Below are 21583 nucleotides of genomic sequence, written 5' to 3'. Positions count from 1 at the left end.
ACCTCCAACCTACACCTCCTACTGTTCCATCATAGAACACCCTCTGCCCATACCATGGCCTCCAACCTACACCTCCTACTGTTCCATCATAGAACACCCTCTGCCCGTACCATGACCTCCAACCTACACCTCCTACTGTTCCGTCATAGAACACCCTCTGCCCATACCATGATCTCCAACCTACACCTCCTACTGTTCCATCATAGAACATTCTCTGCCCATACCATGATCTTCAACCTACACCTTTTACTGTTCCATCATAGAACACCCTCTGCCCATCTGTAACCTCCAACCTACACCTTCTACTGTTCCATCAAAGAATACCCTCTGCCCATACCATGATCTCCAACCTACACCTTCTACTGTTCCATTATAGAACACTCTCTGCCCATACCATGACCTCCAACCTACACCTCCTACTGTTCCATCATAGAACACCCTCTGCCCATCTGTACAAAAAGGAGGAGTTTCCCCGGGGTGGGTTTTTTAGGCAGCACAGTAACAAATTGAGTCAATAAGTCATACATTATTGATTCAATTTGTTACTGTGCTGCCTAAAAACCCCACCCCAGGGAAACTCCTCCTTTTTGTTCCTATTCATAGGGGTTTGCAGCATTTTTTCTTCGTATCCCCTCTTTGCTCTGCCCATCTGTAACCTCCAATCTACACCTCCTACTGTTCCATCATAGTACACCCTCTGCCCGTACCATGACCTCCAACCTACACCTCCTACTGTTCCATCATAGTACACCCTCTGCCCGTACCATGACCTCCAACCTACACCTCCTACTGTTCCATCATAGAACACCCTCTGCCCATACCATGACCTCCAACCTACACCTCCTACTGTTCCATCATAGAACACCCTCTGCCCGTACCATGACCTCCAACCTACACCTCCTACTGTTCCATCATAGTACACCCTCTGCCCGTACCATGACCTCCAACCTACACCTCCTACTGTTCCATCATAGTACACCCTCTGCCCGTACCATGACCTCCAACCTACACCTCCTACTGTTCCATCATAGTACACCCTCTGCCCGTACCATGACCTCCAACCTACACCTCCTACTGTTCCATTATAGAACACCCTCTGCCCGTACCATGACCTCCAACCTACACCTCCTACTGTTCCATCATAGAACACCCTCTGCCCGTACCATGACCTCCAACCTACACCTCCTACTGTTCCATCATAGAACACCCTCTGCCCATACCATGACCTCCAACCTACACCTCTCACTGTTCCATCATATAAAACCCTCTGCCCATACCATGACCTCCAACCTACACCTCCTACTGTTCCATCATAGAACACCCTCTGCCCATACCATGACCTCCAACCTACACCTCCTACTGTTCCATCATAGAACACCCTCTGCCCATACCATGACCTCCAACCTACACCTCCTACTGTTCCATCATAGTACACCCTCTGCCCCAGTGCATGTAGGGAGGGGTGGGCTCCCTCCAGGCTCACCTGCCCTCTGCCTAACCATTATGATGCATGTGCTTCCACTGTGGAGACTCTTAAAACTTATAGTTAGGACTACAGAAAATACTGGGGTACCTTGACGGGGGCTCTGTAGCTTATGAATGTATTTGCAAATGTGTGCAGACGAAACACGCTCTTAGCATATACTGTTAGACAGTATAATTTGGTTGGTTGCAGGCAGGTGGTAAAGCGGTTGTATACCCGCTGCGTTTTTTTTTTTGTTTTCCCTACACCTGCAAGGGAAAAGGCATAATGAGCTAGTATGCACCGCATACTAGCTCATTATGAGATACTTACCTTAGAACGAGGCGCCGGCATCTCATCCTGTCCACGCCGAGGGAGCTGACATTTCCCCTCGGCGTGTCTTCCGGGTATCGCGGCTCCGGCGCTGTGAGTGGCCGGAGCTGCAATGTGGTCCCTCCCGTGCATGCGCGCGGGAGACTTCTGTCCGGCAAGCTCTAGAATTTGCCGGGCTGTCAGCCAAGAATCCCCTGTGCGCATGCGCCGCTGCAGTCAGCGGCTCATTGCGAGGGGAATATCTCCTAAACCGCACAGGTTTAGGAGATATTTTTTTTTACCTACAGGTAAGCCTTATTATAGGCCTTATTATAGGCTTACCTGTAGGTAAAAGTTAAAAAAAAAAAAAAAAAAAAAAAAAAAAAAGGTATACAACCACTTGAGCTTGGAATTTCTTTGGTTTTGTTTTGCATGTGTTGCCCTTCCATGTGCTCCTTACTGCAAAGGCCAGTTATAGGTGAGGGCAGTGGCCATTTGTTTGTACCCTCTGCTCATACTGTCCTTCCCAACCTACACCCCCCCCTACTGTTCTATCATGGAACACCCTCTGCCCATACCATGACCTTTGGCCTACACCGCCCCATTGTTTCATCATAGGACGCTCTCTGTCCATACTGTGACCTCCAACCTACACCCCCCCCTACTGTGCCATCATGGAACACCCTCTGCCCATACCATGGCCTCTTGCCTACTCCACCCCATTGTTTCATCATAGGGCGCTCTCTGTCCATACTGTAACCTCCAACCTACACCCCCCTACTGTGCCATCATGGAACACCCTCTGCTAATACCGTGACCTCCGGCCTACACCCCCCTCCATTGTTCTGTCATAGAATATCCTCTGCCTGTGACACGCTACTGCTGACAGAAAACTGATCTGCACTCAGGGAAACCAAGACTCCCTGTATCTGATCTTCCAACAAGATTACAAAGTTCCACTTTAAGAGCAGCGTTACACTTTGTATGAACCCAAGTTCTTCTGCTAATAGGACTGCTGGCCTGGAAAACTCCTCACTTTACATCTATTTATTTCACCGGAGAGAAGTCTGGAGGAGTCCTGGAACGGTCATGAAGACACATCAGTGAGATAGATATCAGACATACGATCCAAGATAAAGGTCGGGAGGAAATTCTGGTCAGCTCTATCCTCAGCTACGCCGTCTCAGACCACCAAGGGCACTTTAAATTTCACCTCCAGCCTTCCCTTCAGTCTTACACAGCTCTACAGGTTCTTGTCCTGAACTGAAACTGCAGGAGGAGATTGCGGGGGTCACCTGCAGAGTGTGAACCCAGAAGCACTCATCTCTGAGAGCTTCCAGGTTCACAGCTGTCAAAATCCCACCTGAAAATCTGGTTTAGACTGTGGACCAAGAACAGCGTTGTGCTCGGTCATCTGAAGCACAGGGGGCAGGGGAGAAATCAGGGATCCAATAGACCCCCGATGTCTCCATAAAGAGAACCGGTCACCTGCCCAAAGCTATTACATAGGGAGCTCGTTAGCCTCCTTGTGAAATATCAGTTAAAAATGCTTATGAAAAGAAAAAGGGTTAAATCCAGGGGAGGTATAAAGCACCCCCCTCATCATCCCATGTACACTCATAGGAATGCAATTGCACCATAGGGTGCGCACATATGTAAACAACTGCACGGCACATATTGGGTATTGCTGTGCACATCACTGTGAGAGAAGCAAATCATGGGCTCTTATTTAAAGGTTTATGAGTGACCTTAAATCTGGTTATAAAAAAATACTGTATTTTCTACCCTACACGTTACAACTCGAGTCCCTAAAGACATTGTATCTGACGAAACACGTAGGGCGGGGCCGACACCCGTGATGTACGAAACAAGGATTACGTGAATTTACAATATGTGGAGCATTTTGGCTCTTCTTTATTTTCTCATGTGTATTCTCAACGGGTGGTAACATGTATGATGAATGAGAGTAGCGATACTATAGATCCGGTGACCGGAGTTCGCCAATCTCAAGCGTTACATAACTTCTCATTTAAGAGGGTCATATCTTTTTGGTAAGCCTGCATTCTGAAAATAAAAGAACATTCTGGTGGTTTCTGAAGTAAAAAAAAAGCTGATTTTAACTGTGAAAAAATAAAAAATGAAAGAATTGCTCCAGAGGAAAGTGGTGAAGGACAGCCGGAGACATCATGACTACGGGTGGGGACCGCTCGCAGGACTCCACAGAATCTTCAAGGACACTCATGGCTCAGAATAATTCAATCAATTCAACAAATCCATCCGGCCAGTGACCCTTTCCCGTATAAGGCACACTCTTTCATTGCTACCTTCAAAACATAAAAAAAGAAAAAAAAAACAAAAAACATACCCCTGGTGTGAAGCTCTCTCGGAAGAAGCCTCGGAACAACGCCACCATCCAGTCACAGTTGGCAATCAGCAGAGGCTTGTGGGCCGGAACCGAGCCGTCATCCACTGTAAACAAAACATCTACGGAAGAGGAGAGAAGGACCAGAAAGGATATCAGAGATTCCAGAGGAAAGAACAAAAGGAACTGGGCAGCATGGCCACCGACAGGCAACACGTTCCACCTCTCACTAGACCATATCTAAGTAGCTACAGGCCCTTGTTCCACTGCAATAGATCGATCTAGTGGTGGTCACATTCACCTGGACCCTGGATGCACAGAACAGCGGTGATGCTCAAGGTAAACTCATGGTTGCACTCACGGGCAAGGCCAACTACAGGAACCTTCTCTTCCCCAAAGTACTACAGAAACACACGCTGTACTCCACCATGACTAAGACCTTATCGAAGGTGAAATGTGTCAGTGCAGGGGCAGAAGTTTCAATGAACATTGTACAATAAAACTTGTTGAAAAAATAAAAAAAAGTTGCAGTGTGCATCCTGTGTATGTTAATGGAGTTGTTCTGTAATATTGAAGACCTTACACCATTGGTCTCCAAACTGCGACCCTTTCCTTGCCTTTATTCATCCCTTTTCCTCCCAATGAGATGAGGCACCACTACTCCTTCTGACACCAGGGATGGGGCACTAGTCCCATCACCGACACCAGGGATGGGGCACTAGTCCCATCACCGACACCAGGGATGGGGCACTAGTCCCATCACCGACACCAGGGATGGGGCACTAGTCCCATCACCGACACCAGGGATGGGGCACTAGTCCCATCACCGACACCAGGGATGGGGCACTAGTCCCATCACCGACACCAGGGATGGGGCACTAGTCCCATCACCGACACCAGGGATGGGGCACTAGTCCCATCACCGACACCAGGGATGGGGCACTAGTCCCATCACCGACACCAGGGATGGGGCACTAGTCCCATCACCGACACCAGGGATGGGGCACTAGTCCCATCACCGACACCAGGGATGGGGCACTAGTCCCATCACCGACACCAGGGATGGGGCACTAGTCCCATCACCGACACCAGGGATGGGGCACTAGTCCCATCACCGACACCAGGGATGGGGCACTAGTCCCATCACCGACACCAGGGATGGGGCACTAGTCCTCCCACCGACACCAGGGATGGGACACTAGTCCTCCCACCGACACCAATGATGGGACACTAGTCCTCCCACAGACACCAATGATGGGACACTAGTCCCCCAACCGACACCAATGATGGGACACTAGTCCTCCCACCGACACCAATGATGGGACACTAGTCCTCCCACCGACACCAATGATGGGACACTAGTCCTCCCACTGACACCAATGATGGGACACTATTCCTCCCACTGATACCAATGATGGGACACTAGTCCTCCCACCGACACCAATGATGGGACACTAGTCCTCCCACTGACACCAGGGATGGGGACATTAGTCCTCCTACTCACACCAAGGATGGGGCGCCCCCTACTGTTCACAAGTGCTAGGTAATTTTTTTTTACTCCCAAATGATGCTGGGGCTTTTTCTACTCCCACTGGCCACAATTTGGCCCCCTAAAGTCTGATGGGCAGGCCCTTGGTTTACAAAGTTTGGAGACCCCCCGTCCTTACGCCATCAACCAAGTATCTTCTTCAGCTTGGGAACATACCCAACATTCGTAGCCACCATGTATGGCTGGCCCATATACCTATAACTTAACCTAAAAATGGAGATACGGCTGTTCAAACATTGGATTCACATTGTTACCATTAAAAGGATGTATGGAAATACTTCTGAAATATTACAAATTACAGGAGAGAAGAAGAGCCCAAGAATGAGCTACAATGCCCTTGGTACAGTACCTGAGAAGAGGCCGCGGTTCAGGCATTCTCTGATCCGGTTGGCTCTCCGCACATGAAAGGCTTTGGTGATCTCCTGGTTCATGAAGCCTTCTTTGTTCAGCAGGTTGGACACCATCATGCGCAGGTCAAAGACTTCTAGGGCTTCGGCTATGGTAGCGATCTGCATGAGGTCCGCCCTGCACTGGTTTAGGTGCCCCGTGTACAGGTACTCCAGCACAGCTCGCAATGGCTCCACCTGAATGAGTGAATCCATCTGCACCACCAGCATCGGCCTCTCCCGCTGGGTCAGAGGATCTTCAACAACGTTCATTTGTACATCAATAAACCCTCTTCCCCACTCTTCCAGCGTCCTGCCCCACCCAAGAGGAGGTGTCTCACCCACCTGAATGGCATCGACATCAGAAGAAGTCTTGAAAGAGCACGGGGGGTTTCCAAGTTGTCCATTTAAGGCCTCGTGTTTGCAGTCCGCCATCATGCTCCTAGTCCAGGAAGGTCCGGCCACGGCTCCACCGGGTACCCTGAAGAGGTCATGTTTGGAAGGATCCTGCTTCTCCTCCTCCACATCCATGGGCATCAACTCCAAGGTGAAGAGGTCGTAGAATTTGGAGCAGGCCGTGGCCAAGTAAACTTTGTGGGCAAATATCTTTTGTCCGTCCTGCAGCAGAAAAACCACATCGGCACACAGAGGGGTGGAGAAGAGAGCAGCGGGGCCCTGGCCACTACACTGCGGAGTGTCGGGCAGGTGGATGATGGGGGGAGGTGGCTTAGGGGGCAGGAAAGGGGCTTGGAGTAGTGGACGCTGAACTTTCTTTAGGTGGGATTTCCAAAACTGTAAGTGCCTCCGGGAAATGAGCGCAGCGCGGATTGCATTATCAAAGACATCCTTCACCCCGAACTGGGCCACCACACTGGTCTCGTAGTATGGAATCCCCAGTTCCTTGGCCACTTCGTGCCCGATCTCTGGAGAAAGAATATCCGTGGGTTTTATGGGCCTAAAAAAAGGGAGATCACCATCAAACCATGAAGAAGCTTAAGACCAAGTGACACAAACAGACAATCAAAACTTTGAACCCTAGGGGGGAGGAAAATATTGATTTACGCTACAAGAGTATGCAAAGAATGGGACTATAAAGGATATGGAAGTGCCAAAAGATTTCATCGCTACTTTTATAAAGGCATGATCGCACACAGGAATTTGGGGGAAACACTCTAAGGTCAGTGACCCCCTAGCACCTCCCCTACCCTTTACTGGGACAAGCGACCCCCTAGCACCTGCCCTACCCTTTACTGGGACAAGTGACCCCCTAGCACCTGCCCTACCCTTGACTGGGACAAGCGATCCCCTAGCACTTGCCATACCCTTTACTTTTATAAAGGCATGATCGCAGGATTTGGGGTAAACACTCTAAGGGAAGTGACCCTCTACCACCACCCCTACCCTGATCTGGAGCAAGAGACTCCCTCCCATTTTCCCACCATTTTATAGTGCTCCCTATTACTGGTGTAGGAGGAAGTGAACTTTGACCACCTCCTCAACCTTGTTCTGGGGCAAGTGACCTCCTACCACCTCCCCTACCCTGATCTGGGCAAATGACCCCTTCCCACCTCTACTACCCTGATCTGGGCAAGTGACCCCTTCCCACCTCTCCTACCCTTTTCTGGGGCAAGTGACCCCATGTCACCTCTCCTACCCTTTTCTGGGGCAAGTGACCCCATGTCACCTCTCCTACCCTTTTCTGGGGCAAGTGACCCCATGTCACCTCTCCTACCCTTTTCTGGGGCAAGTGACCCCATGTCACCTCTCCTACCCTTTTCTGGGGCAAGTGACCCCATGTCACCTCTCCTACCCTTTTCTGGGGCAAGTGACCCCATGTCACCTCTCCTACCCTTTTCTGGGGCAAGTGACCCCATGTCACCTCTCCTACCCTTTTCTGGGGCAAGTGACCCCATGTCACCTCTCCTACTCTTTTCTGGGGCAAGTGACCCCATGTCACCTCTACTACCCTTTTCTGGGGCAAGTGACCCCATGTCACCTCTACTACCTTTTTCTGGTGCAAGTGACCCACTCCCACCTCTCCTACCCTGTTCTGGGGCAAGTGACCCACTCCCACCTTCCCTGCCCTGTTCTGGGGCAAGTGACCCCCTAGCACCTCCCATACCTACTACTGTTGCAAGGAACCCCCTAGCAACTCCCCTACCCTATGTTCTGGCGGAAGTGAATCCCTACCAACTCCATATTACTATTATGGGAGAAGTGACCTCCCTACCATCTCCCATACCTACTACTGGGGCAAGTGATCCCCCACATTTTTCCCACTCTTTTCTGGGGCAAGTGACCCCCCTACCACCTCCCTATTACTGTTGTAGGGGAAATTGTGCCTGCGTGTCTTTCCTCCAGGTACTCTGGTTTCCTCCCAAAGACATGCAGGTAAGTAAACTGGCCCTACTATGTGTGTATGTATGTACGGTAGGGACCTTAAAATAAAAGCTCCTTGAGGGCAAGGACCTAAATTGTCGGCCCTATAAAAGATATTTAATATTCCAGAGCTGTAGAGGGAAATAACCGCTAGTGTCCTACATTACAGCTCGAGTCCCCACTGAGGACTGAAAATCAGAGATGTTACCGATCATGTGATCATTAGGTCAGCTAGCACAAGGGAATTGCATGCAGGCTGGAGGCTTCATTGAATAATTAAGTCTGATGGTAATAGTGTTCATTTGTTCAATGCTGTAATTGTCGGATACAATTACAGTAAGAAAAAGTATTTTTTAAAATGTTAGCACCTTTGTAGCAAATTAAAGCCTTAGATATCCTTAACAAATAGAACATTTAGGCAAATTAGAGTTAATGTCAAGTTAACAGATGTATGCTTGACTTGGGCACCAATGACCTCTTGTCATGACAGCACTGAACTGAAGGGCCGCCACCTTTTCTGTGGGTTTGTACTGACACGGGTGCCTTGTTAAAGGGGAGCCCTGTAAACAGACCATCAGCCCAACTGTTTGGTAAGAAGAAGTTCGGAAGACACAGATTTTTTGAATGCAGAGACACACACATGAAGGGGTGACTTACTTAGCCAAGGGGCGACGTGCGCGGTTCACTGCATCCAAATCGGCATATCGCAGATCCAGCTGGCACCCGACCAGCACCACAGGGGTCCGAGGACAGAAGTGTTTGATCTCCGGGAGCCACATGGTCTTGACGTGGCGCAGAGAGTACGGATTGGCCAATGAGAAACACAGAACCACGACATCCGATCTGTGGAGAAGACATTTTGAGTTAAAGGGACAGAAGAGGAGAGGTGTCCCAGGTGGGATCATCGAGGATCCTTGTACATCATGAAAACCCTGCCCTATGGGAGGTCTCAGTCATGTGTTTGAAGGAGAGAAGAGGAGAGGTGTCCCAGGTGAGGTTTTGGGGATCCTCATATGTCATGAAAACCCTGCCCTATGGAGGTCAACGTCACATGTCCGAAGGACAGAAGAGGGGAGGTGTTCCAGTTGGGTTATTAAGGATCCTCGTATGTCATGAAGACCCTGCCCTATGGAGGTCAATGTCCTGTGTCAGAAGGACAGAAGTGGAGAGGTGTCCCAGGTGGGATATTGGAGGATCCTCCTACGTCATGAAGACCCTGTCCTATGAGGTCATATATAAAAAGATGGAACAGATGTCCTGCCCTTACACTAGAGGTCTACAAAGACTGAAGAACCGACTTACAGAGCGAGCCCCACTCATTCCCCATCTTCCAATCTCATTCACAGCTTTTTATAGAGCAGCTGAAAAGGGCCTCCAAATCCAAAACAGAGGAGTTGGGATGAGGGGAAAACGGTCATGCAGGATAGGGGGTGCTCTGCTGGCACAAGTATGGACACCATGCCACCACTGCCTGGGCTGTGCTTAGGAACACTGCGATTTTCACTGTTACATTTTTCAGTCCTATGGGGGGGGTTGGCCGTCGGGAGATCACCAATATTACGGTGCTGAGGTTTGGGCATGGCTTTCACTGATAGAGGATATGGTTTGCAGTCCTATGGGAGAGGTGTTGGCCAACAGTAGATCGTCAATATCACAGTGCTGATGACTGATAGTTCCCGTCCTCTGCTCTGTGAAGACCAAGGGCTGAGCGATCAGCGATCACATCATCGCTCGGTTCCTGATCCTAGAGTCGGAGGGAGACAGCTGCAGCATTGGACCGTGTATGTGTGTTTGTTTTTTTCCCCCCCAATCCCACACTTCTCCTCCGAGCTGGTCTAAAGAATATTTTCTCCTCACTGGCCTGAGTAGGCACCAAAACACAGAAGAGAGTATGCAGGGACCCCGAGGGCTGCACAACAAGTGCCAAAGGGCTGTACATGAGAGGGGTCCAGTCTGTAATTGGAGCAGCGAGCAGGAAGAGACTTGTGTATCAGATATGGTCTCTGCACAGGAACCAACTGACCTGAGACAGGAAGCATCAGACACAGAGAGGAAGCAAGAGGCGTAGGGGGCCACAAGGCACACGGTGATATACACAAAGGCAGTGAGACAATGCTTAAAAGGTCACAGAGTTCTGTACAGGACACGCTCGTAACATTTCCACCACCTACAACGTCTCCATGTGGGAGACCACAAACTGGCTGCATTGCTTTTCACGCACAAATCAACACTCTTCTGTATTTAAAGTTAATTTGTAACTGATAAAAAGAAGGGATGGGTGAGGCTGAGGATTTAAGTCCAGCTCACACGTTGGCATTTGTCAGCTTAGACTTCGAGGGTTTTTATTTGACTTTTCTCTATAGGTATCCCACTCTTAGCTTAGACCAGTGATGGTGAACCTTGGCACCCCAGATGTTTTGGAACTACATTTCCCATGATGCTCGTGCACTCTGCAGTGTAGTTGAGCATCATGGAAAATATAGTTCCAAAACATCTGGGGTGCCAAGGTTCTCCATCACTGGCTTAGACTCTGGAGGACGTCTCTGGGGGTTTTATCTGACTTTTCAGTATGGGTTTCCCAGTGTCAGCTTAGACCAGTGATGGTGAACCTTGCCAGCCCAGATGTTTTGGAACTACATTTCCCATGATGCTCATGCACTCTGCAGTGTAGGTAAGCATTATGGAAAATGTAGTTCCAAAACATCTGGGGTGCCAAGGTTCGCCATCACTAGCTGAGACTCTGGAGGACGTCTCTGTGGATTTTATTTGACTTTTTAGTATGGGTTTCCCAATTTCAGCCTAGACTCTGGAAGACGTCTCTGGGGGTTTTATCTGACTTTTCAGTATGGGTTCCCTACTGTCAGCTCAGATTCTGGGGGCCATTTCTAGATGTTTTTACCTGACTTTTTGGTTCAGACTCTGGGGGAACGTAGCCAAGTGTCATCTATCTCATCAGAATGCATGTGCTTCCACTGTGGAGCCTCTTATAAGTTAGAGATAGGACTACAGATACCAGGGTGCCTTGGCGGGGCTCTGTAGCTTACGCATGCATTTGCAAATGTGTGCCACTAAACCCGTTTTTAAATGTTAGGTTAATCTGGTTGGTCGCAGGCTGGTCGGAGAGTAGAGCCTGGAAATGTCCTTGGATTTTTTTCCTTGGTCCTTTTTTTGCAAAGTGTTTTTATCTGACTTTTCAGTATGGGTTCCCCATTATCCGCTCAGACCCAAAGAAACGTTACTAGTTGTTTTGATATGACTTTTCAATATGTGTTCCCTATGGTCGGCTCAGATTCTGGAGGATATCTCTGGATTTTTATATCTGACTCAGCATGGGCTTCCCGTTATTTCACACCCCGGGGCATGTCATTGTTTTTATCTGACCGATTTTTTAGTATGTGCTCCCCATTATCAACTCAGACTCTGGAGGCTGTTTCAGAGTCAATTTATCTTTTGACTATGTGTTCCCTATTGATATCTCAGATTCTGGGGGATGTCTCTGGGTATGGTTATCTGACTTTTTTTGTATATGTTCCTCACTGTTAGCTCAGACTCTGGGGAACATTATAGGATAATTTTATCTGGCTTTTCTTTATCAGCTATCAGACTCTGGAGGACATCTCTGGGTTTTTTTATATGACTTTTCAGTGTAAGTTCCCAATCATCAGTTCAGATTCTGGGGGGATGTCTTTGGGTGTTTCTATCTGAGGTTTCGGTATGTGTTGCCCACTGTCAGCTCAGATTCTAGAGGACATCTCTGGGGGGTTTATCTGACTTTTCAGTATGGGTTCCCCATCGTCAGTTCAGATTCTGGGGGACGTCTTTGGGTGTTTTTTATCTGACTTTTCTTTAGGTGTTCCCCACTGTCAGCTCTGACTGAGGACTTCTCTGGGAGGTTTTATCTGACCTTTCAGTATGGGTTACCCCATCGTCAGTTCAGATTCTGGGGGACGTCTTTGGGTGTTTTTTATCTGACTTTTCTTTAGGTGTTCCCCACTGTCAGCTCTGACTGAGGAATTCTCTGGGAGGTTTTATCTGACCTTTCAGTATGGGTTACCCCATTTGCCTGCTCAAATTAAAAATATCCAGAGATGTCCTCCAAAGTCTGAACAGACAAACTGGTAACCCATACTGAAAGGTCAGCTAAAACCCCTCAGAGACATCCTGAGTTGGAGCTGACAGTAGGGAACAGAAAGTAAAGTCAGATAAAAACCCCCAGAGATGCCCTCCAAAGTCTGACTTTTCTGTATGGGTTCCTCATTGTCAGTTCAGATTCTGAGAATGTTCTCTTGGGAGTTTTAGTTGACTTTTCAGTATGGGTTCCTCTTTGTCAGTTCAGATTCTGGGGGGGGGGGGTCCTTTATCTGACTTTTCATCATGCGTCTCCCAGCCATATATCTGTCCACGACTCAGACCTTCCACCAGCACACAGAACCAATCAATAAGACTGCATTCACATGGGTGCACAATCTGCTGTGTTCACAGCCTCTGGACTCAGCTGCGTTCTGTGCTATGGCCAAATATAAAACTGTCCGATTAGCTGCAGCCAGAAACTGTGCAGGTACGTTGTCCCCGGATACATACCATCTGTGTCCGGGTTCGGCCATACGCTCTCCTTGCATGTGGTCACTTGATGAGCGGTTACATGTAAAACAACGGCGGCGGCCCCAAATATTGATGTGTACAGAATACAAAATCTTTGTATTGTAATCTTAATATATATATAATTTATTGTTAATCTTTTTGTTAATTCACCCAATTGGTTTAAAATGTTATTGATTATCACAGTTGTTTTGCTGTTTATCATTATAGCGCTACACTATATTTTTTATAAAGCTCTGGGTCAGTCTAATGGAGAGAGGGATACCCGAGGCAGAGACCGGAAAACATCTTCCCAGACCTCTTCCGGGATGGGACCCAAATCCTGTTCCTATCTGGCCCTGGAGCGTATGGAAAAGTTCAATAGAAACACCAGTATACAGTGGGGCCAAAAAGTATTTAGTCACCACCAATTGTGCAAGTTCTCCCACTTAAAAAGATGAGAGAGGCCTGTAATGGTCATCATAGGTAGACCTCAACTATGAGAGACAAAATGTGGAAACAAATCCAATCACATTGTCTGATTTTTGAAAGAATTTATTTGTAAATGATGGTGGAAAATAAGTATTTGGTCTCCTACAAACAAGCGAGATTTCTGGCTCTCACAGACCTGTATCTTCTTCTATAAGAGGCTCCTCTGTCCTCCACTCATTACCTGCATTAATGGCACCTGTCTGAACTTGTTATCAGTATAAAAGACACCTGTCCACAACCTCAAACAGTCACACTCCAAACTCCACTATGGTGAAGACCAAAGAGCTGTCGAAGGACACCAGAAACAAAATTGTAGACCTGCACCAGGCTGGGAAGACTGAATCTGCAATAGGCAAGCAGCTTGGTGTGAAGAAATCAACTGTGGGAGCAATAATTAGAAAATGGAAGACATACAAGACCACTGATAATCTCCCTCGATCTGGGGCTCCACACAAGATCTCACCCCGTGGGGTCAAAATGATCACAAGAACGGTGAGCAAAAATCCCAGAACCACACGGGGGGGACCTAGTGAATGACCTGCGGAGAGCTGGGACCAACGTAACAAAGGCTACCATCAGTAACACACTACGCCGCCAGGGACTCAGATCCTGCAGTGTCAGACGTGTCCCCCTGCTTAAGCCAGTACATGTCCGGGCCCATCTGAGGTTTGCTAGAGAGCATTTGGATGATCCAGAAGAGGATTGGGAGAATGTCATATGGTCAGATGAAACCAAAGTAGAACTGTTTGGTAGAAACACAACTCATTGTGTTTGGAGGAGAGAGAATGCTGAGTTGCAACCAAAGAACACCATACCTACTGTGAAGCATGGGGGTGGCAACATCATGCTTTGGGGCTGTTTCTCTGCAAAGGGAAGAGGACGACTGATCCGTATACATGAAAGAATGAATGGGGCCATGTATCGTGAGATTTTGAGTGCAAACCTCCTCCCATCAGCAAGGGCATTGAAGATGAAACGTGGCTGGGTCTTTCAGCATGACAATGATCCCAAACACACCACCCAGGCAACAAAGGAGTGGCTTCGTAAGAAGCATTTCAAGGTCTTGGAGTGGCCTAGCCAGTCTCCAGATCTCAACCCCATAGAAAACCTTTGGAGGGAGTTGAAAGTTCGTGTTGCCTAGCGACAGCCCCAAAACATCACTGCTCTAGAGGAGATCTGCATGGAGGAATGGGCCAACATACCAGCAACAGTGTGTGACAACCTTGTGAAGACTTACAGAAAACGTTTGACCTCTGTCATTCCCAACAAAGGAGATATAACAAAGTATTGAGATGAGCTTTTCATATTCACCAAATACTTATTTTCCACCATAATTTGCAAAAAAATTCTTTCAAAAATCAGACAATGTGATTGGATTTGTTTCCACATTTTGTCTCTCATAGTTGAGGTCTACCTATGATGACCATTACAGGCCTCTCTCATCTTTTTAAGTGGGAGAACTTCCACAATTGGTGGTGACTAAATACTTTTTTGCCCCACTGTATGTAACAGAGGTAAGACCTTTTGTTAACCTTGCTTGTACGATCTTGTCAAAAATAGGGGTAGGGGGAAAGAAAATCTCAGCAGATGAAAACGGAGCATGCATGTCTCAACTTGAGGAATTGATAAAATCAAATTTGATTCTTAAGAGAAAACTCTCCCCTTTAACTCTTCAAAAAGGACTTAAGTAGACCGTTCTACAGCTGAACTAAAATTGTTATTCCTGATTTTTCCCACCTCTGAAAACCTCTAAGAACTGAAAGTTGGGGGAAGTCCATCATTATCCCATATCGGATTATATTTAGTGGGGTACGAAATGCCCATCATTTTTTTGGACTGTATTCCATATTTTACACAATAACTTACAGGTGGGCATATCAGCAGACAAAACACCCCCTCTTGCCCCCGTCTAGAACATGGTGACCGACCCTTAAATGCATAGGAAAATAATCGTCAAGCAGGAAGGGGTAACTGTTGGAGCTCCCATCCAGCAAAATGCTGTATTTGTGATGGAAAGAAATACATCCTTGGGTTAGGAACTGCCAGTCCACCCGCATTTTTGGGATGTTGAAGAGTCTCCAATTTAATACGGGGCGTTTCCATATTAAACGCCTAAATATACTATTAATCTTAGTAAAAATCTGTAAAAAAGGTATCCAGATCGGAGCATTATGTAAGAGATTCAGAAGCTGAGGCCTCCATATCATCTTAATTCGATGAATACGGCCTATTAACGAGAGAGGGAGCTTATTCCAGATTTGGTCTTGAAATCTAGGGAGTAGTGGACGTGCGTTATCTACAATATACGTCTGAGGGGAATCAGAAATAGCTATCCCCAAATATTTTATAGAAGACACAACCCTAAGAAAGTGAAGATGGTAGTGGGTCCTGGGGGAGACCTAAAGGCCATCAACATGGACTTCTCCCAATTTATGCCTAACCCTACCAAACTCCTTAACCATATTTCATTACTGCCGGTAAAGATGAGCAGATTAGTTAGATGAAGAAGATTGTCTGCATATAGCGATACCCTTTCCTCCATATCTCCCCTAATCAGACCGGTAACGTCAGATGAAGCCCGTATAAAAGACAAGCCAAGGGCTCTATGGCTAGAGCAAAGAGCGGGGGGGGGGGGGGGGGGCAATGGGCACCCCTGCCTAGTCCCCCGTCAAAGTCTGAAACTAGAAGATTGGAGGCCATCAACCCTAATTGAAGCCATGGGAGCTGCATACAACAACCATACCCATTGGAAAAAGATAGAGCCAAGCTCAAATTTTTTTCCAGAATGGCCCATAGGTAAGGCCATACAACACTAATCGAAGGCCTTTATGGCATCCAGTGCCAAAAAGGCACAATTTGGACGATCTGGGGCCGGAACCTGCATATTTAAATATGCACGTCTAATATTAACTGCCGTTGACATATTGGGCATAAATCCTACCTAATCTGAGTGAATAACATGTTTAATAACCTTATTTAATCTGGTAGCGACTACTTTGGCAAGAATTTTAACATCTGTTGACAGTAAGGAGATGGGTCTATAGCAGTGATGGTGAACCTTGGCACCCCAGATGTTTTGGAACTACATTTCCCATGATGCTTCACTACACTGCAGAGTGGATGAGCATTGTGGGAAATGAAGTTCCAAAACATCTGGGGTGCCAAGGTTCACCATCACTGGTCTATAGGATTCAGGATGTAACAGGTTTTTTTGTTGGGTTTTTTTTTTTAGGTATAACTATTATAAACAGATTGACCCATAGTGTCTGGAAGCCTACCTAGATGGCAAGCCTCATTTAATGTATTAAGAAGGGCAGGCAGCATCTCCCCATTATATTTTTTATAAATCTCTATTAGGGAGACAGTCAGTCCCTGGAGCTTTGAAATTAGAAAAAACTAGCCACTGCACTCTCCAACTCCAATAGAATAAGTGGAGCGTTGAGAGTCTCCCTCTCTTCCATTGAGAGGGCCGGTAGATGAATGGTAGCCAGATAAATAGATAACTCGGCTAACGTATAATCTACCCTAGAAGTATATAAATCCTGATAGTAGGACTTAGAGGTGGAATACGATAGGACTAGTCTGGTTGATAAACTCCCCCTCTCCATTCATTAAAGCCGGGACGTGTGTGGGGTTGGATTGAGACCTTACTATCTGAGCCAACAGTCTACCATTCACTTCTCCCTCTGCCCAACTAAGTCTCCTCTGAAGGAAAAGTTTATTCCTCCAGGCTCCCACAGACTGGCTACAGGAGGTGCTCATGTGGTCCACAGATTAGTCCTGTCAATGTAAGAAGGTTCTCCTAACAACTCGTTATGTGTATAAAAGACACCTGTCCACAGAATCTCTTTCTTCCATCCAATCCTCACCATCATGGGGAAGACCAAAGATCTGTCAGAGGACGTCAGGGAGAAGATTGTAGACCTGCACAAGGCTGGAATGGGCTACAAGACCATCAGCAAGAAGCTTGGTGAGAAGGAGACAACTGTTGGAGCGATTATTCACAAATACAAAATAACCATCAATCGCCCTCGGTCTGGAGCTCCATGGAAGGTTTCCCTCATGGGGTGAGGATGGTCATGAGAAAAGTGAGGGATCAGCCCAGAACTACATGGGAGGAACTTGGGAAGGATCTCAAGGCAGTTGGGACCACAGTCACCAAACAAACCATTGGTAACACAATACACCGCCATGGATTGAAATCCTACAGCACCCGCAAGGCACATGTACAGGCCCATCTGAAGTTGGCCAATGAATACCTAATGATTCAAAGAAGGATTGGGAGAAAGTGCTGTGGTAAGAGGAGACCAAAATTAAGGTCTCTTTGAAATTAACTCGACTCGCCGTGTTTGAAGGAAGAAAAATTCTGACTATGACCCTAAGAACACCATCCCTACAGTCACATCATCCGTACAGTCACACCCCATCCCTACAGTCACACACGGAGGTGGAAACATGATGGTTTGGGGCTGTTTCTCTGATAAAGGTTCAGGCCGACTTTGCCGCATCGAGGGGCCAATGGACGGGGCCATGTATTGTAAAATCTTGGATGAGAACCTTCTTCCTTCAGCCAGAACACTGAAGATGGGTCATGGATGGGTCTTCCAGCATGACAATGACCCAAAACATACCGCCAAGGCAACAAAGGAGTGGCTCAAGAAGAAGCACATTAAAATCATGGAGTGGCCTAGCCAGTCTCCAGACCTTAATCCTATAGAAAATGTATGGAGGAGCTGAAACTTCGAGTTGCCAAGAGACAGCCAAGAAACCTTAAGGATTTAGAGAAGATCTGTAAAGTAGAGTGGACCAAAATCCCTCCTGAGATGTGTGCAAACCTGATCACCACCTACAAGAAACGTCTGACCTCTGTGATCACCAACAAGGGTTTCTCCACCAACTACTAAGGGGAGCAAATACTTATTTTATTTACTGAACTGCAACTCCATTTATAACATTTGTATTGTGTGATTTTTCTGGATTTTTGGTTGATATTCTGTCTCCATCATATAAAATACACCTATGATAACAATGACAGACCCTTCATTTCTCCTGTATCATGTCGGCAGTCTCAGATAATGAACATAGGCGGCACCTGAGGTTCCCATATCAAGATAGTTGACCTCACCAGGTCTACACTGACCATTATAGATCCCCCATGTATGAGATGGGGGATGGGGAGGGGATAACACGGCTGTAATATACAGATGATAAACTTAACGAGACGCCATCCCTCCCCCGCTCCTGGCCAGCACAACAGACCCGTGTACTGGTCTATACAGCGGGAGGAGAACTAGTGAGAAGGAAGGACTGTATGGAGGACTGTATGGACAGAGAGGGATGTAAAAGACTGTATGGACAGAGGGGATGTAAAGGACTGTATGGAGGACTGTATGGACAGAGAGGGATGTAAAGGACTGTATGGAGGACTGTATGGACAGAGAGGGATGTAAAGGACTGTATAGAGGACTATATGGACAGAGAGGGATGTAAAGGACTGTATGGACAGAGAGGGATGTAAAGGACTGTATGGAACACTATAGGGACAGAGAGGGATGTAAAGGACTGTATGGAGGACTATATGGACAGAGAGGGATGTAAAGGACTGTATGGAACACTATAGGGACAGAGAGGGATGTAAAGGACTGTATGGAGGACTATATGGACAGAGAGGGATGTAAAGGACTGTATGTACAGAGGGGGATGTAAAGGACTGTATAGAGGACTATATGGAGGACTATAATGGACAGAGAGGGATGTAAAGGACTGTATGGAACACTATAGGGACAGAGAGGGATGTAAAGGACTGTATGGACAGAGGGGGATGTAAAGGACTGTATAGAGGACTATATGGGAGGACTATAGGGACAGAGAGGGATGTAAAGGACTGTATGGACAGAGGGGGATGTAGAGGACTATATGGGAGGACTATAGGGACAGAGAGGGATGTAAAGAACTGTATGGAGGACTATAGGGACAAAGGGGGATGTAAAGGACTGTATGCAGGACTATATGATGTAAAGGACCGTATGGAGGACTATAGGGACAGAGAGGGATGTAAAGGACTGTATAGAGGACTATATGGAGGACTATATGGACAGAGAGGGAAGTAAAGGACTGTATGGAGGACTATAGGGACAGAGAGGGATGTAAAGGACTGTATGGAGGACTATAGGGACAGAGAGGGATTTAAAGGACTGTATGGAGGACTATAGGGACAGAGAGGGATGTAAAGGACTGTATGGAGGACTATAGGGACAGAGAGGGATGTAAAGGACTGTATGGAGGACTATAGGGACAGAGAGGGATGTAAAGGACTGTATGGAGGACTATAGGGACAGCCCCATCCTTCTTTATGTCATAAAACCTTCTCATGGTGAACAAGCCGGGTTATTCCCACGCTGCTCACCTCCCGTAGGCGAATCGCCGGTCCTTGTGATGGTCCCCGAAGGTGTCCCAGAGCCGTAGGGAGACGCTGACCTCGTCCACCACATCGCGGGATCGCTCCAGAACCTGAGAATAGGAAACCAACAATCGATGGTCTGCAGACATTTCTAACACATCCCTGTAATTAGGCTCCTCCCACACAGGGTAATGTAGAGCGCCCCAACATGATCCTCCATCTTACCTCCTGGCAGACGCGGTATTGGTCGATGGCCCACACGGTGGGGACGTGGGTAGCCAGGAGCTGGTACTGGGTGAGGGTGGCATTACAGGCACGGGCGCAGATCAGCCGCGTCTTCCCCACCGCGTTGTCCCCGACTACCACACATTTGATGGTCTCGACATTGGGGCGCTCATAGTCCAAGTCTATATCCATGAAGATGAGTCTGCGGAGAGACGGGACGTGTTAGAGAGGCGCCTTAGAAATCTGATGTACACACAGCGACCGCCGGGACCGCCCACAGCGACCGCCGGGACCGGCCACAACGACCTCCGGGACCCCCCACAGCGACCTCCGGGACCCCCCACAGCGACCGCCGGGACCGGCCACAACGACCTCCGGGACCCCCCACAGCGACCTCCGGGACCCCCCACAGCGACCGCCGGGACCGGCCACAACGACCTCCGGGACCCCCCACAGCGACCGCCGGGACCGGCCACAACGACCTCCGGGACCCCCCACAGCGACCGCCGGGACCGGCCACAACGACCTCCGGGACCCCCCACAGCGACCTCCGGGACCCCCCACAGCGACCGCCGGGACCGGCCACAACGACCTCCGGGACCCCCCACAGCGACCGCCAGGACCGGCCACACCAGACTCGGGGATGTTCATTACATGCCCTTCCCAGTCTAATCCTTCCCCCTCACTGCTCCCACTCCCATCGTACATTCCAGAAAAGAGGGAGGGGGGACATCACACCCGAGAAGAGGGGGGGGGTAACATGACAGCCGGGAGGAAGGAGGCGGGTCATGACAATCAAGAGCAAAAAGGCGGGGGACCATGACAGTCGGAGGAGAAAGGGGTGGGGGGGGCAGGCGGATGACACCAGGAGCAAGGGGGACCATGACAGCCCAGGAAAAAAAGGGGGGGGGAAGGGAAAAGACGACAGCCCAGGGAAAAAAAGGGGGGGGGGGGGGAGGGAAAAGACGACAGCCCAAGAAAAAAAAGGGGGGGGGGGGAAGACGCAGGCCCAGGAAAAAAAAGTGTGGGGGGGGGGGGAGTGAAAAGACGCCAGCCCAGGAAAAAAAGGGGGGGGGGGAGACGACAGCCCAAGAAAAAAAGGGGGGGGAAACACCAGCCCAGGAAAAAAAGGGGGGGGGGGGGGAGTGAAAGGACGCCAGCCCAGGAATAAAAGGGGGGGGGAGGGAAAAGACGACAGCCCAAGAAAAAAAGGGGGGGGGGAAGACGCAAGCCCAGGAAAAAAAGTGGGGGGGGGAGTGAAAAGACGCCAGCCCAGGAAAAAAAGGGGGGGGGGGGGGGGAGTGAAAAGACGCCAGCCCAGGAATAAAAGGGGGGGGAGGGAAAAGACGACAGCTAAGGAAAAAAAGGGGGGGGGGGAAGACGCAAGCCCAGGAAAAAAAGTGGGGGGGGGGGGGGGAGTGAAAAGACGCCAGCCCAG

At 48.5% G+C, this 21583-nt stretch overlaps 1 protein-coding gene across 1 annotated transcript in view; it reads right to left on the bottom strand.

The window, feature by feature from the left end:
* The window catches only part of LOC141129314 (rho-related BTB domain-containing protein 2-like), a 33685-nt gene extending 13342 nt beyond the window's left edge, over positions 1-20343 (bottom strand). Inside the window, exons 1-5 of the mRNA XM_073617269.1 lie at positions 20146-20343; positions 19927-20030; positions 9108-9293; positions 6035-7026; positions 4140-4258 (exon numbers count right to left, since the gene is read on the bottom strand). Of these exons, the coding sequence (XP_073473370.1) occupies positions 4140-4258; positions 6035-7026; positions 9108-9293; positions 19927-20030; positions 20146-20337 (1593 nt within the window). The 5' untranslated portion in view covers positions 20338-20343. The remainder of the gene's footprint in view (positions 1-4139; positions 4259-6034; positions 7027-9107; positions 9294-19926; positions 20031-20145) is intronic.
* Positions 20344-21583: the final 1240 nt, after the last annotated feature.

Source organism: Aquarana catesbeiana, linkage group LG01 (assembly GCF_042186555.1).
Source record: "Aquarana catesbeiana isolate 2022-GZ linkage group LG01, ASM4218655v1, whole genome shotgun sequence".
Classification (NCBI taxonomy): Eukaryota; Metazoa; Chordata; class Amphibia; order Anura; family Ranidae; genus Aquarana; species Aquarana catesbeiana.
Note: the sequence above shows the minus strand (reverse complement) of the source record. Positions and strands in the feature narration are given on the sequence as shown.